We start from the raw sequence: 17064 nt of genomic DNA, 5'->3' as shown, positions 1-17064 counted from the left end.
TTAAAAGTGCCTTCCTCACCATCTTAAATAAGCATGCCCCATTCAAAAAATGTAGAACTAGGAATAGATATAGTCCTTGGTTCACTCCAGACCTGACTGCCCTTGACCAGCACAAAAACATCCTGTGGCGTTCTGCATTAGCATCGAATAGCCCCCGTGATATGTAACTTTTCAGGGAAGTTAGGAACAAATATACACAGGCAGTTAGAAAAGCTAAGGCTAGCTTTTTCAAACAGAAATTTGCATCCTGTAGTACAAACTCAAAAATGTTCTGGGACACTGTAAAGTCAATGGAGAATAAGAGCATCTCCTCCCAGCTGCCCACTGCTCTGAGGCTAGATTGAGAATTTCAATAAGCATTTCTCTACGGCTGGCCATGCTTTCCACCTGGCTACCCCTTCCCCGGTCAACTTCCCGGCACCCTCCACAGCAACCCGCCAAAGCCCCCACCATTTCTCCTTCACCCAAATCCAGATAGCTGATGTTCTGAAAGAGCTGCAAAATCTGGACCCCTACAAATCAGCCGGGCTAGACAATCTGGACCCTCTCTTTCTAAAATTATCTGCCGAAATTGTTGCAACCCCTATTACGAGCCTGTTCAACCTCTCTTTCGTATCGTCTGAGATTCCCAAAGATTGGAAAGCTGCCGCGGTCATCCCCCTCTTCAAAGGGGGTGACACTCTAGACCCAAACTGCTACAGACCTATATCTATCCTACCCTGTCTTTCTAAGGTCTTCGAAAGCCAAGTTAACAAACAGATTACCAACCATTTCGAATCCCACCGTACCTTCTCCTCTATGCAATCTGGTTTCAGAGCTCGTCATGAGCTCAGCCATGCTCAAGGTCCTAAACGACATCATAACCGCCATCGATAAGAGACATTACTGTGCAGCCGTATTCATCGACCTGGCCAAGGCTTTCGACTCTGTCAATCACCACATTCTTACTGGCAGACTCGACAGCCTTGGTTTCTCAAAAGATTGCCTTGCCTGGTTCACCAACTACTTCTCTGATAGAGTTCAGTGTGTCAAATCGGAGGGCCTGTTGTCCGGACCTCTGGCAGTCTCTATGGGGTGCCACAGGGTTCAATCCTCGGGCCGACTCTCTTCTCTGTATACATCAATGATGTTGCTCTTGCTGCTGGTGATTCTCTGATACACCTCTACGCAGACGACACCATTCTGTATACTTCTGGCCCCTCTTTGGACACTGTGTTAACTAACCTCCAGACGAGCTTCAATGCCATACAACTCTCCCTCCGTGGCCTCCAACTGCTCTTAAACACAAGTAAAACTAAATGCATGCTATTCAACTGATCCCTGCCCGCACCTGCTCGCCCGTCCAGCATCACTACTCTGGACGGCTCTGACTTAGAATACGTGGACAACTACAAATACCTAGGGGTCTGGTTAGACTGTAAACTCTCCTTCCAGACTCACATTAAGCATCTCCAATCCAAAATTAAATCCTATATCGCAACAAAGCATCCTTCACTCATGCTGCCAAACATACCCTTGTAAAACTGACCATCCTATCGATCCTCGACTTCGGTGATGTCATCTATAAAATAGCCTCCAACACTCTACTCAACAAACTGCATGCAGTCTATCACAGTGCCATCCGTTTAGTCACCAAAGTCCCATACACTACCCACCATTGCGACCTGTACGCTCTCGTTGGTTGGCCCTCGCTTCATACTCGTCGCCAAACCCACTGGCTACAGGTTATCTACAAGTCTCTGCTAGGTAAAGTCCCGCCTTATCTCAGCTCGCTGGTCACCATAGCAGCACCCACCTGTAGCACGCGCTCCAGCAGGTATATCTCACTGGTCACCCCCAAAGCCAATTCCTCCTTTGGTCGTCTTTCCTTACAGTTCTCTGCTCCCAATGACTGGAACGAACTGCAAAAATCTCTGAAGCTGGAAACACTTATCTCCCTCATTAGCTTTAAGTACCAGCTGTCAGAGCAGCTCACAGATTACTGCACCTGTACATAGCCCATCTATAATTTAGCCCAAACAACTACCTCTTCCCCTACTGTATTTATTTATTTATTTAGCTCCTTTGCACCCCATTATTTCTATCTCTACTTTGCACATTCTTCCACTGCAAATCTACCATTCCAGTGTTTTACTTGCTATATTGTATTTACTTCGCCACCATGGCCTTTTTTGCCTTTTTCCCTTATCTCACCTCATTTCCTCACATTGTATATAGACTTATTATTCTACTGTATTATTGACTGTATGTTTTGTTTATTCTATGTGTAACTCTGTGTTGTTGTATGTGTCGAATTGCTATGCTTTATCTTGGCCAGGTCGCAGTTGCAAATGAGAACTTGTTCTCAACTAGCCTACCTGGTTAAATAAAGGTAAAGTAAAAAAATTTAAACTGTATTTTATACCATCTATTGCACCTTGCCTATGCTGCTCGGCCATTGCTCATCCATATACTTACATGTACATATTCTCATTCACCCCTTTAGATTTCTGTGTATTAGGTAGTTATTGGGGAATTGTTAGATTACTTGTTAGATATTACTGCACTGTCGGATCTAGAAAAACAAGCATTTCGCTACACTCACATTAACATCTGCTAACCATGCGTATGTGACAAATAACATTTTATTTTTATTTGACTAGTCAGAGAGAGGATTGAGAGAATGGAGGAGACGAAGACAAAGAGATTGATGGAGGAGTTGGAAGGGTTGAATGAGAAAATTAAGGAGACTGTGAAGAAAGAGAGGATCAAGGAGGAAATAGAAAAGGAGAGGGAGAGAGAGAGGGTCCATGGAGAAGAAGGTCAGGTGAGAGATTATGGAAGGAGAGAAGGAAGAATACAAGGAGGCATTGCTAGAGCTGGGAAAGAAAAATACTATAGAATGTGTAAGATAGAACCTGGGGGATGTGAGACCGTGTGTGGAGAGGGCGAGGGATGCTCAAAGACAGAGCAGAGAGAGAGAGAGAGCAACGCCATGAAGATTAGCGAGTTGCAGGATGAGAGGAAGGAATTGATCTGCAGACTTATCAAGAAAAATAAACAGGCCGGATGGAAAATACAGGTACAGACACTTCACATAACCAGATAGTTCACTCAAATGACCTTCTGTAAGTACTCTGGTTTGTATACTGCACAGAGCCAGAGCTCTAGGCATATAGTAATAATACAATACAGGTACCTTTAGGGGCCGTAGCCACTAATCACTAACTTTAGCTTGTGTACATAACCAGAGCCCCTATTCAGTTGAGATTAAATGGACCCCATGTAGCATGCTCTTGTTTGGATGGATAAACCACCTTAAAGTATTGATGTTGTTCTTTCGAAACGACTGAACTGTTTCGGGCACTTTCAGATTCCCAGATGGGACAGCTAAAGTGATTACATCCCTGACCTCATCCAAAGGGAGTAGGATGGAGGAACACACATACACATATTTCTTCTCAAATGATAAATAAAGGCAAAGTGGTTATTTATTGGTCCTTGGTGTACTAGAACCCTATGAAATGACAATTGAACAGCAAGAAATCTTACCTGACCTTGGCCTTTAACACGCTCAAGAGCATGGTTTATTTTATTACCGGGAAGTGCCAATATGTTGGTATGGTGATTGACTAGAGAGAATGAGAGACGGGTTGATTCAAATACTTGATCTGCACGCTGTTTAATTTGCCTGGTAGTACAATGGAAACATTGGAATTGTCACAAATAGCAAACTAAGAGGAATCAAGCACACTATAATGAACAAAAATATAAATGCAACATGCAACAATGTCTAAGATTTGACTGAGTTACAGTCCCCATATGAGGAAATCAGTCAACTGACATAAATTCATTAGGCCCTAATCTATGGATTTCACATGACAGGGAATACAGATATGCATCTGTTGGTCAGAAATATCTTTTATAAAATGGTTTTATTGTCCCCAGCACAAGGTGCACCTGTGTAATGATCATACTGTTTAATCAGCTTCTTGATATGCCACACCTGTCAAGTGGATGGATTATCTTGGCAAAGGAGATATGCTCACGAACAGGGATGTAAACACATTTGTGCTCAAAATATGAGCTTAATAAGTTTTTTGTGTGTATGGACAATTTCTGGGCCATTTATTTCAGCTCATGAAACTATTTGTGTTCAGTATACCTTCATTTGACATGTATTATACCCAGGTGGTCTTGTGAAATAATGACAGCATAAAACAGTTGCGCTATTGACAAAGTGCACAATATATTCAGTGCAGAATTGACAACATTGAAATGTTATAGTTCCATGACATTTGCGAGTCTTTCATGCCACTCGCTTCGGGCCTCTGAAAGGCTGCGGTCAGCCCTGGTTCAGTTTGTCATGATTACTTTAATTATTACTTTTGCTGTGGAAATGAAAGGAACATCTAGGGCAGGGATCATCAACTAGTTCCAGCCGGAATATTTTTTATTGAGCAGATCAGGAGGGAGGGGGGGGGGGGTCAGGGGGCCTGAAGATAATTACAAATCATTTGTAGACTGCAAATTGACTCTAAGAAACCCAAACAGATGTACTATTTGACCAAAACATTTCAAACCTTGCTTACATTTGTCAACGATCACATACTTGGTAAATCTCTCTATTGTGCGTGGGAATACTTTGGAACAGATTCTCAAAATTAAAATCTGTTTCTTCTGTTCTTTATTTGCAATAAAAAAAATGAAAATACAATTATGTGGCTCGAGGGCCAGTTTGCGAACCTTGATCTAGGGACATAAAAAAAAGAAGACTTGTTACAAAATCATTGCGGTATCTGAAAGTGCCTCTGTAATAGTTTGCCGTTTTAACAGGCCGTTATTGAGCAGGGGGCAAAATATGCTTATATTTCTAATGGTAATTGAAACCATGTATAAATCTGCTCCACCTCAGTGCAGTTATGGCTACTGAGCTCAACATGAGGCTTGTGAAGTCCTCTGTGAAACAGTTTAATTGCCTAAAGAGTGAAAAGGAAAAGTCAAGGTTTCGGATTTCAAAGAGCCATTGCCAACCCCTTCTTGGCCAATGTCCCATAAAACAGTGCTGTAATGTAAAATACCAAACCAAACCTATGTGTAGAAACATGGAGGTTCCACCCTAAATGTGACCAAGCCTCAACAGTCCCGCCAATGTAGTCTGTACCTGTAGCAGTGTCATCAGTGACATACTACTAACTTAAGGTGGTGTCTTGGTAAATGCTGGAGCAGAATGTAGGGATACATACATGCTGGTGTGCATGGAGAGACAGCAATCAAAGTGAGTGATAGTTCAGTAAAATAGGACACATCCTCTTTAAGAGTGGCTGCAAATGGTTAAGTGAGATGTGGGATGTTTATTTCACATTCAATCAGCTCAAAACTGACACGAGGAGACGATTCCAGCCCGAAGTCTCTATTGTTTCAATTTCGGGAGAAAATCAGAAGAAAGAAAAACATAGCATAACTTCACGTCTCTCCCTGTATCGTTACTCTCACGAAACGGATCAACTGTCTCAGCGTTGAGGCTAATAATGAAGAATCCTCCGACTCGAAGGCCTTACGGCTTTTTTGAGGAGTTCACAATACGACGCGTAGGCTGTAACAGCAGTCAACAGTATTGCTCGAGTTTTCCAGGACTTTGACTCAGTGTATCGTGGATACATATCCCTGACCAGTGACCACACCCCCTTGATCTTCTCCCACTGTTTATGTTTGGGAAAGAAATTCCTCCAGCCTCAGATCTTTAAATCGTATGTAATCTGCCAACCTTTGTTATCCTCACTGCACCGCCTTTTCCCCACTCCCTCGCTTTCCTGGTTTCTCAACATCTCTCTTGTTTTGATCCTGATCTTGTGGTTTGACTTATTGAAGACTAATTTTCCTCTTTATTATTTGTGCTGGGGAGACTTCAAATATTTCCCTCCTACTCTCACTATATTTTCCTCTCTGTCTCCCTCCCTCTCTCCCACCCTCCCTCTTTCTAATTTGCTTTCATTACCGTTTCCTTTCAAGGCTGAGAGTTCTCCTCTTTTCCCATGCTCTTTGGCTGAAGCAGCAAAGATAACTTTGACTGTTTTCACTTCAGCACAAGGCAACGACTGCTGCTCCTAAGGACTTTTGGACGTTGACTGGTAAACTTTCTTTTCATATTTTCATTTGAAAATCGTTGTATATGTTTGCTGTCTGCTGTGAGTTCAACATGATCTACAATAAGGAAAATAATCTATTTTACATTGAGAATCTTTTGCTGCCACGCAAACAGTCAGCAAAGGAATGGAGGAGTGTATGTTTCATAGGCAACTCATTTTGTTTTGCAAATGTGTTGATGAATTCCTAAATAATTGGAATATAAATGTCTTATTGAAGTAACAAATAACGTAGCCTATTCGTCACACTGGCTATCATATTCAAATAGCATAAATTCTTTCTAACCAGTGATAAAACTGCTGCTATCCTTATCAGAAATGTGTTATACTGGGATTGTTTGTGATACTGCTAACATGCAAACATCCCCTGTATGTTATTGGATGGTTAGTTGCTCAGAAAGTTGCAACAATACATACCAATGTATTACTGTACTTTGCATATCGTACTCCCACACAAAAAAAAGTGTGTTTGTGGTCATTATAGGGGATAGGGATACAGAGGTCTGCAGCTTCTCAGATTCCAGTGTTTATCCTGTCTGTCTGTTCTTCCTCAGAATGCTGACACAGATTTTGGCTAGTTTCTCCACAGGCCAGCCCTCTCTGCTCTGCACAGGTCTTTAAATGCTGCCATAAAGAATACAGCAGCTGAGGCTGAAATATATAACATGACTCATGAAGGTGGCAGTGATCTGAAAATAACCTGGAAGACAGTGCATTGAGGATTTAATCTTTTATCAAAGGTCTTTTCTGGCCTTAAAGTAATATTTGCTCGTAGTGAGCACACTACACGCTGGAAGTCCTTATTCGACGATTGTTCTATGGTATGTCTAAAACGGATGTTTGAATACGGGCATATCCTGTGGTAGTGATTTAAAATGTTCAACGTGAGCATTGTGTTGTGTGATCAAGTTGCACAGCTCTCTACCACAGGGTCCACTCTTGCTATCAGCAAATTGATTGGGAGGTTCTCTGGAGACATGCCCTGTCGTTCCCAGTGTCTGTATGTTCAGGCCTTGTGAGGCTTGTCCTGTGCTGCAGTCCCATGGTAGCCAACAGTGTTAGTCTGTAGAGATGCTGTCAGTCAGTCTCTCACAGCTGGCTCCTCTCTTTCCCAGCACTGCTAAAGGAGGGGGCGGAGACTCTCTCTTCCTCAATTCAACACGCTCAGGCTTACACACACGCACGCACGCACGCACGGGACGGGACGGACGAGATGATCCTGAACTCGCGCCAAAGGAAAACAGGGATTAACACTGAGCTTTTGTTTTGAACTGTGTAAATAATGATTGCTTCCATTCTGGCACTGCTGCTCTCTTTAACATTTAATGTGAAACAGCTGTTTTAAAAACGGAGAAAACAAGTATACTGAAGTGCAGGTTACTGATGCCAACAGCTACAAGCAGATATAGGGTATGGTCATAATCCGATTGCCCTTATAGCCTTTTAAAGGTGTAATGCCTGTCGGCCATAGGTGTACGCTCTCATTAAATGTACTGGGGCCCTATACTCCCAATGCTTTGGGTCCGTGGTATGAGGCGTCTTCTGTTATTCTTTTAGATGGTTACTCCCTCTCTCCAGTTGCATGCTTTCCCCCGATCATCTGACCCCTCCTCTTAGACGTGTCCAGCTGAGTGAGAGTCCAAGACCTGTGACCAACGGGAAAGGAGTTGGACGTCTGTATTCACAACATTTACATTACATTTACATTTAAGTCATTTAGCAGACGCTCTTATCCAGAGCGACTTACAAATTGGTGCATTCACCTTATGATATCCAGTGGAACAACCACTTTACAATAGTGCATCTAACTCTTTTAAGGGGGGGGGGGGTTAGAAGGATTACTTTATCCTATCCTAGGTATTCCTTAAAGAGGTGAGGTTTCAGGTGTCTCCGGAAGGTGGTGATTGACTCCGCTGACCTGGCGTCGTGAGGGAGTTTGTTCCACCATTGGGGTGCCAGAGCAGCGAACAGTTTTGACTGGGCTGAGCGGGAACTGTACTTCCTCAGAGGTAGGGAGGCGAGCAGGCCAGAGGTGGATGAACGCAGTGCCCTTGTTTGGGTGTAGGGCCTGATCAGAGCCTGAAGGTACGGAGGTGCCGTTCCCCTCACAGCTCCGTAGGCAAGCACCATGGTCTTGTAGCGGATGCGAGCTTCAACTGGAAGCCAGTGGAGAGAGCGGAGGAGCGGGGTGACGTGAGAGAACTTGGGAAAGTTGAACACCAGACGGGCTGCGGTGTTCTGGATGAGTTGTAGGGGTTTAATGGCACAGGCAGGGAGCCCAGCCAACAGCGAGTTGCAGTAATCCAGACGGGAGATGACAATGCATTCACAATACATGAATCTGTCAATAAGAACAGCTGATTCAATCTCTACTATATGACAGCTGTTACACTGTTATTACATGTTCTTTTTCTGCTCTCGTTTCATATCATCCTTCTTTGAAGGATATTCCCACTGATTTCAGCACATATCATTTACGGGTTCAAGTGTTTGTGTTCTTAGATTTCCTTGTGATTTATGTAACCTTTTGCAGTATGGTGCTTCTGATATCATCTGCAGAACAAATCAATGAACTCCATATCTATTTATTAACTCACGGATGGAGCACTATGTGGATCCCCTTGAGAAGTCAGTTCTAGAGAAAATAGTATTTTCCATTCCATTATGTTGACAGAGAATGTTTCTCTCCTCTACATCGTAGCATTGAAATGAAATCACTCCAGATTCTACTCCTCCCCGTTCTATTGGTCAACTTCTCCAACCAATTAGAAGACAACAAGATACCGCCCAGTCTGTGTACGGGACACCCAGGTATCCCAGGCACCCCTGGGTTGCACGGAGGTGCTGGCCAACCAGGAAGAGATGGGAGGGACGGGCGTGATTCTGCCCCAGGGGAGAAGGGAGAGAAGGGAGTCGGGGGAGAGCCAGGTACAGTCACATCAGGGCACCATACTTTCTACAACATACTGTGGACTATAATGATCCATGAGTCTTCCCTTGGTTCCATTGGTTTACTGTTGGTTCAAGTGTTATTGAATGAACAGTAGTAACAGCATTGTGTCTTTGCCGTATTCTCCCTAAAGGTGACGCAGGCTTTAGGGGCCTCACTGGAGACCAGGGGAACCCTGGAGATAAAGGAGACATGGGGCAGTCGGGGGAATGCGCCATCGCTCCCAAATCAGCCTTCAGCGCCAAGTTGTCCGAGGGTCGCACCAAGCCCGTGGCGGCGGAAGACGCTGTGCGCTTTGACAAGGTAACGCTAAACGAGCAGGGCGACTACGATATGGAAACAGGACGTTTCACCTGCAAAGTGCCCGGCGTCTACTACTTTGCGGTCCACGCCACCGTCTACCGGGCCAGCCTGCAGTTTGACCTGATGAAAAACGGTCACACGATGGCGTCGTATTTCCAGTTCTATGGGAACTGGCCCAAGCCAGCGTCTTTGTCCGGGGGCTCGCTGCTGCACCTCATCCCGGGCGACCAGGTGTGGGTGCAGATGGCGTTGGGAGAGTACAGTGGCTTCTACTCCAGCTCTAAGACTGACAGCACCTTCACTGGCTTCCTGGTGTACTCGGACTGGAAAAACTCTGCTGTCTTCGCCAAGGGCGAAGGGGTGTAGACATGTGGGTGACCAAGTTTAGTGTGGGGGCTGGGGGGACCTCCCTCAGAAAATATTTGAACATTTTAAACAAATTTACTGCCCTTCTACATGACTCGTGGCTTCTTTAGAAGGTTATTCAAAAACTCTGGTCTTTGCATAAACACATTAAGCAGTAGGCTATGGCACATACCATACTGATGAGTTATGATGAGGAATCAGGTGAACTGTCGTGCTTTCAGCTGTGCTTCAGGTTAGCCTTTTGACTCCCGCTGTGTGATGGTGAATCGTTTTAACAGACGACCTGACGGTGGCCCTACACAGTTTTTGATCTACATGCATCAGTTGGTAGGAATTAGCAACATCAGAAGGTTATATATCCAGTTTAGTGGTGGAGAGGTAAAGAGGATTCAAGAAGGCGTCATACAGGTATGTGAGCTGTTTAGGGCTTCCAACTGTGACATCACTGACTGATGTCATGGTACTTAGTATTTTTGTTACAAAAAAATGAGTTGGAAAGTATTCAAACGAAAGCCCTAAAATAAGCTTTTCACAATCGTTTAACTTATCTGTCTGTGCAACCCTCAGTTACGTCACCAATAAAATTGTCAACTTTCATGACTGGCTTTAATACCTAATACTGTGGCCAGGTAAGTACATCTATGGCAACACAACAAACAAGGACCCACAAGAGAGAGGACATCAGGTACGATGTGCTCAACAAGGACAATATGCCTGGTTCCATGTTACATATTAATGATTATGATTTAATGACAAGCTGACCGCTTGCCTGCCAGTGTAATGGCGCTGTATTCTTTTCTCTTTCTGACATTATAATGTTTATTATCCAAGAAGACCCCAAAAAGTGAAAAGAGTATCAGCGTGGATTTCTTTTCCACTGAGGCCCCTGTTTACTTCAGTCTAATGACGTCACCAAACATGGGCTCCTCTCTCTTAAAGCAGAACTCACAGTAGGCGGAACTAGTGCCACAGCCGCCCCACCAGCATTGTTATTGTTGTTGTTTTCAAGGTGAGGAGATGTCGCACAGCATGATGAAAAAAATGGCATCATATAATGTGCTCTTCTATTGTGCGCGCAATGATGTCTGAGGAGGTGGCTGTGGCTTGTACTATTGCACATGGAGGTGGCTGTTTCACCATTGGGGATCTAAAGTTTAAAGTACATTGACAGACTCTTAGCTACAGGCAGACACTGTTTACCTTGCGCTGCCAAAACCAGTGGAATGCTTCTCTGACTGTTAAATGTTCTCACTTTGAGACAATGAACTCATATTTTCCCCTTTGCCTCAAACTCTTGGGCAAAATGATGTTCCCAAAATACACTTTAATAGTTTTTGCCCTGAAAAAAACGAGGGAACAGAGAGTTAATCAATCTTCCTCTCACTATTCACGTCACTCTTTTCCATTAGTTCAGGCCCTGTAAATCTCTCCCTCTCTCTGTCTGACAGCAAGACTGCCAAACAGTGGTGAATGAGACAGTGATGTCATTCATTGACATAGCAAGCATGGGTGAGTGTCTAGAGGAGGAAAGTCAGAGAACAAGATAAAAAATACAACGATACTGTATCACAACACATTCAGATCTTGTGTCTTAAAAACCTTTATGAAGCTGAATCTATTGCCTGCCTGGGGTTACTGATATAGAGTGGTAAGAGTAACTTGCTCATTGTTCCTATGGTGAGAAGGAGAGCCACTTTGTCCACATGATGGCAGAGTTGTATCACCACAGCACAGCAGTGCCTCATTCAAAACGATTTTTGCCCATTGGTTACTGGAGGGAACATGGAGGGAACATGGAGGGAACATGGAGGGAACATGGAGGGAACATCTGTTACCAAGTGCCTCAAATATAAGAATTCACAAGTAATTTGTGAGCCAATTTGTCTTGGTAGAATATGTAAGATCTTTATCTTTAGTCTTTAGGGGTTGAAGTGCCCTTCTGGTTATAACAACGGTAGCTAAATGTTTAAAGGACATTTACAAAGACATGAACTTATGGCCCACTTCCATTTTCCTCATCCGGCCCAGCTCCAGCCCATAAACTCTCCTCTCATCGCCTTATTCATGAACAAATGTTTATGCAATGCATCCTTTCCTAGATCCTTACTCTACTTTTAATCCATCACAAAGTGAAGGGTGATCTTGGAGTTTGAAGCAGTCCATGGCCCTACTGTGTGGGCGTGGGCATTGAGAGAGCTTTTTAAATAGTTCCCATTGGCTCAGGAACTATGGAATGTGTGTGCTGCATAACGGTAAGATAAACTGAAGCAGAGATAGGCCTACACTTCCTTTTAGAACTAGGCCCCGGGCCAACTGTGAATGCCTGTCTCCGGTGTGATTAAGATGAACACTTAGGACAGGTCATGTCCATTGGTGCTGCACTCAGAAACGGGAATGAGAAGGGAACTATTCTACGAGATTGAACTATTTATATATAAAATTGTGTGCACCCTCCTTAAAATTCTCTATCACTTAGTCTGTCGCTGAACTCTGGACATTGTATGTCATTGCCAAATAGCATCATCCCATTGATGATAACTACGATTTCTTTGCCATTATGATCGACGAATCTTGTTCTCAGATATGCCTTTGCTCTTTGCTGGCAGTATCTATGCATATCCCTCTGTCAAGAAACAGTGGAATTAGTATCTTTCCTTTGGTGATGTGATGGTGACTTCTATAGATTGTCACTGGAGTCAAAAACCTACCCTCGCCAAAGACTTGGCCGATGTCTTCAACACTGAACACTGGTCCGATGTGGTCCTACAATCATCAAAACATCATTGATTATTCCACACACATCAAAATCTATCTCGTAATGTGCTCATCTTTGCTAATATTTTGTTTTACAGAATTGACAGTATAGCACTTCTACTGGTATGTACTATTAAAGGAATAGTAGAACTCACGTCTGAGGCGTAAAATCAGCATAAAACACGCTCTTCTTCCAGTCCTGGTCATTGAGGAGGAAGATGTCTAGAATGGTAGCTGGCAGGCTGGCAGGGCACCGAGCCTTCAGGTAGGACGTCCACTTCCTCTGTAGGGTCCTCTGGCCACCCATGTCCCCATACACACCAACCAACCAACCACATAGAGGTAGACATGCTTGGTGTCAGTGGAGCCAACACATGTATATCAGATGATGACGTTAGAGCATATTATACAACTGTACCTTGCAGACCTGTGTCACTCGAGAAACCTGGAGCTGGTTTGGCATGTCAAACACCATGGCCTCTTCGCTAAATAACAGACTTCATTGTCATCCCCGCTAAGGCTGTTAATGCTCTCGGGGACAACGTCCAAGTGTACCAAGGAGGGTTCTGAAATAAGACACAGTTCAGTTTTCTCAAGGAGATTGAAAACACAGAAATAATGCCACTTGGGTTTCATAATTTAAGGCATATTGAATAAAGAAAACATTCAATTCAAAACTGCAATATTTCTCTGTGGAGGTGTCTTTTAGCTATACAATAAGGGCAGGATTCAATCTGATCGTGCATTGTCGACAACGCGCCTTTTAAAGGGAATGTTCCCACGCTGGAGATCATATTCACAGCAAATGCTGCATATGTCGGCTGAATAGAAAATGACCTCTATATATCAAGCACGCTACAACGCATGATCGGATTGAATCCTGGCCTAAGACATGTTTGGACACACTGTCATAGTATCCTGTAGTACTGAGTTAATAGAGGCGGTAGAGCTAACTCTTAAAGGGAAATTCCAGAAGTGTTTCAACTTCACATTCATCATCTCCGGCATCACCCCAACATCAACATAGTGAAAATGGCGTGTTTCTATGTTTTGTAGTAAAAAAGATAGAGGAAGATAAGTGTGTCCAATGACATCATCCGTGCGTATCATGTGATTTTAACCAATTATGAGTAGGCATTGTCTACTAACTGGTTGATGATGTTATTGGAAACACTTATCTTCCTCTATCTTTTTTTCCCACATAATGTTGATGTTGGGGTGGTGCTGGAGATTATGAATATGTAGTTGAAAATGTTGGACATTTCTCTTCAAGCCAGGACTGTCTGTATTCAGTCCTGATAGCCGGGGAGGAGTGATATTGGAACACCTGCTCAGTGCCCAGGAAGTCTGTCCCTGATAGATGAGGAGCAATAACAATCATCAGAACTAGAAACGACGAATCTCAAAAGAATGTAAAGAAGTCTATCAGTGATGTATTTTAGATCACAAGCACAACTTTCGGTGTCGGTGCACTAGTCTAACACTCTGTCCCTGTGTGGAGGTACTGTAGAGATCATAACGTAACAGTACTCACCAACCATGACGAGGTTGATCTCGGGGAAGGAGTCAAATTCAACTTTCCCTCTTCCCTTCTAGGGTCAACTTTTCGTTTGAGTAGGCATGTGTTGGAGATCACGATCCATGTTTGGTTGCGATGTAGAGGTGTACATTATTGCTGTTATCTTGAACCACTTTGAGAGGTAGTGGAGCCCCTCACAGACAAACAGAGGGAAGGTGTGTGATGTGTGTGTGTGCAGTTAGTTCAGTGTTAATATCCAGAGTATGACGACTGCTTGAAGTCCCATGACAGTGTCAAACAAGAATAGAGATGTTCTGTCCTGGCGAGGTTATATATGTGATATTGTAGGCGTGGGTCCCACAAACAAACATCCAAATTGTCCAGAGTCTTAAGGGTCTTGATATAGTTTCAGCATTCCAACTGGAATAGGATAAGGCTTGTATAATTATGTGGTTTGTTTCTGAAACATCTATCAGTATATTGCTTCAGAGTTGTCTGTGAGGAGAGATGCTGCATCATAGAATCCACTTCGGATTTTTTCCCCCTTGGTCTTGCATTCCTTTTACTGCTGCTCTGAGACCTGCCAGTAGACCTGCAACAACAGAGAGCTTCACATCTACCCACAGTAGGAGCGCTCTGGAGAGCAGAATATACCATGTACAGGTAACTGCCAAAAATACAAGAAACACCAACATAAAGAGTCTTAATCGGGCGTTGGGACTGCACGAGCCGCCAGAACAGCTTCAATATGCCTTGGCCTAAATTCAACAAATGTCTGGAACTCTATTGGAGGGATGCGACACCATCATTTGGTGTTTTGTTGATGGTGGTGGAAAACTCTATCTCAGGCGCCACTCCAGAATCTCCCATAAGTTCTCAATTGGGTTGGAATCTGATGACATAGACAGCCATTTCATGCTCATCAAACCATTCAGTGACCACTCGTGCCCTGTGGATTGGGGGCATTGTCATCCTGGAGGAGACCACTCCGATCAGGATAGATGTATTTTGGATGTATTTTGAAGGTGAGGTCAATATCCTTCCAGGATACCCCGGCCAGGTCGATTAGAAAGGCCTGCTCGCTGAAGTGTTTTAGGGAGCGTTTGACAATGATGAGGGGTGGTCGTTTGACCGCAGACCCATTACGGATGCAGGCAATGAGGCAGTGATCGCTGAGATCTTGGTTGAAAACAGCAGAGGTGTATTTGGAGGGCAAGTTGGTTAGGATGATATCTATGAGGGTGCCTGTGTTTACGGCTTTGGGGTTGTATCTGGTGGGTTCATTGATAATTTGTGTGAGATTGAGGGCATCAAGCTTAGATTGTAGGGTGGCCGGGGTGTTAAGCATGTCCCAGTTTAGGTCACCTAGCAGCACGAGCTCTGAAGATAGATCGGGGGCAATCAATTCACATATGGTGTCCAGGGCACAGCTGGGGGCCGAGGGTGGTCTATAGCAAGCGTTAACGGTGAGAGACTTGTTTCTGGAAAGGTGGATTTTTAAAAGTAGAAGCTCGAATTGTTTGGGTACAGACCTGGATAGTAAGACAGAACTCTGCAGGCTATCTCTGCAATAGATTGCAACACCGCCCCCTTTGACAGTCTGCGGCTGTCAATGCTCAATACAACACAGTGCACTTCAAAGCAACTTGCTGGTTCCAAAATCAAAACACTTATCCAAGATGGTGTCACTCGTGTGGGGAAATTCTAATCAAGTGAGAGAGACTTTGTCATTTCTTCAAACAATCATCTTTATGCAATATCGATTAATTATTGCAATAATGATACCGTCGACCCCACACTCCGAAGTGTGTGTTGCCGAGAGCTTAACTGATAATGGAAAAACTGAGATCTTATATAGGAGACCTAAAAATGCTTAGTCTGGGCTGGTTCCACCCTTCGCATGCTGATCGGGGGGCATCATAAGCCACCTTGGTTCATCTCCTGGTTATCTGCACAGGATGTTGTTGTCCCCCAACCCAGCTTAGTTTCCCAGATGCCAGGATGATGAGACAAGGAGGGATTGTTCTAAACTCTTCCAGGCTATCTCTACCTCGGGTCACACATACCACATCTTATCTATGGAATGCTGGCTGTCATTGTCAGCTCAAGCTATCTCTAGCAAAACCCCTTTCCTTGACCATCTGCCCCGACTAACTGCAGGAAGCTAGAGTGGAAACCATCCCTTTACAGGAACACAGCATTTAACAGAACAGAAATGTCTTACTATTTGTTAAGTATATAATCGTTAACTATTAATATCAAACAAATCAGGAATATACGTAATTTTCTCTCATACTCGTGATCACAAGAAATGGATCCAACGGTATCTCCAGTGTCTCTACACAGCAGCCACTGGTGTTAGACTGCGGCTTATATAGGTTTGATGCCATAATACGGATCATGACATGCTGTTTATGACATCAAACTGTACACTGTAGTGGATGATGCAATGGAAACAGTTAGAGCATTAAAAAACGGTACTGGGCTCGCACTGTTTTCCTTTTGTATTGTCTCAAATAGATCATGCTCATAAACACACAATTGTGAAATGTGCCCTACTGGGCACAGATGTCAATTCAACATGTAGTTTTGATTTACATTTGGTTGAGTTGTCAACTAATGTGAATTCAACGTAAAAATTCAAAAAGTTGGGTGAAAATAAATGACTAAATGACAGTACGCTGATGACTTTGTTGATTCTACGCCTTCGCATAGATTTTGGGGGGGGGGTTGAAATGACGTGAAAACAAGGTTGAGTCAACCGGTTTTTAACCAGTGGGGCTGGTCAGATTGACCACAGCTTTTGGATTCTATTGAAATGATAAAGGTGCGATAGAATTTCCAGGAGTTGAGTTGGATCACACATTCTAATTCTGGTAACAACACAACAAAAGCCGCTCTACATGTCAAGCCAATGCTAGTGAAGTGTCATCGTCCTTGAACCATTGTGAGACTACTTGCGCTCTCTGTAATCTTGTTGTTCCTTAATTACCTAGCTGTTTTCCCCACATGGAAGCCAGCCCCTAAATCAGGCATAATCTCTGACA

The 17064-nt window shown here is 43.7% G+C and overlaps 1 protein-coding gene across 1 annotated transcript; it reads left to right on the top strand.

Annotated features, from left to right (window-relative positions):
• The first annotated feature begins 5705 nt into the window (after window positions 1-5705).
• LOC139547651 (complement C1q tumor necrosis factor-related protein 5-like) lies at window positions 5706-10341 on the top strand. Its single transcript, XM_071356625.1, has 3 exons — window positions 5706-6110; window positions 8827-9053; window positions 9209-10341. Exons 2-3 carry the CDS (start codon window positions 8834-8836, stop codon window positions 9742-9744), a joined length of 756 nt encoding a protein of 251 aa, XP_071212726.1. The 5' UTR covers window positions 5706-6110; window positions 8827-8833; the 3' UTR covers window positions 9745-10341.
• The last annotated feature ends 6723 nt before the right edge of the window (window positions 10342-17064 follow it).

Source organism: Salvelinus alpinus, chromosome 21, assembly GCF_045679555.1.
Source record: "Salvelinus alpinus chromosome 21, SLU_Salpinus.1, whole genome shotgun sequence".
NCBI lineage: Eukaryota > Metazoa > Chordata > Actinopteri > Salmoniformes > Salmonidae > Salvelinus > Salvelinus alpinus.
Note: the sequence above shows the minus strand (reverse complement) of the source record. Positions and strands in the feature narration are given on the sequence as shown.

Excerpts from the sequence above, each read along its gene's own strand:
- LOC139547651 (XM_071356625.1), top strand. The coding sequence starts at position 8,834 with ATGAAATCACTCCAGATTCTACTCCTCCCCGTTCTATTGGTCAACTTC. Across the intron at positions 9,054-9,208 it reads GGGAGTCGGGGGAGAGCCAG|GTGACGCAGGCTTTAGGGGC; the intron begins GTACAGTCACAT and ends TTCTCCCTAAAG.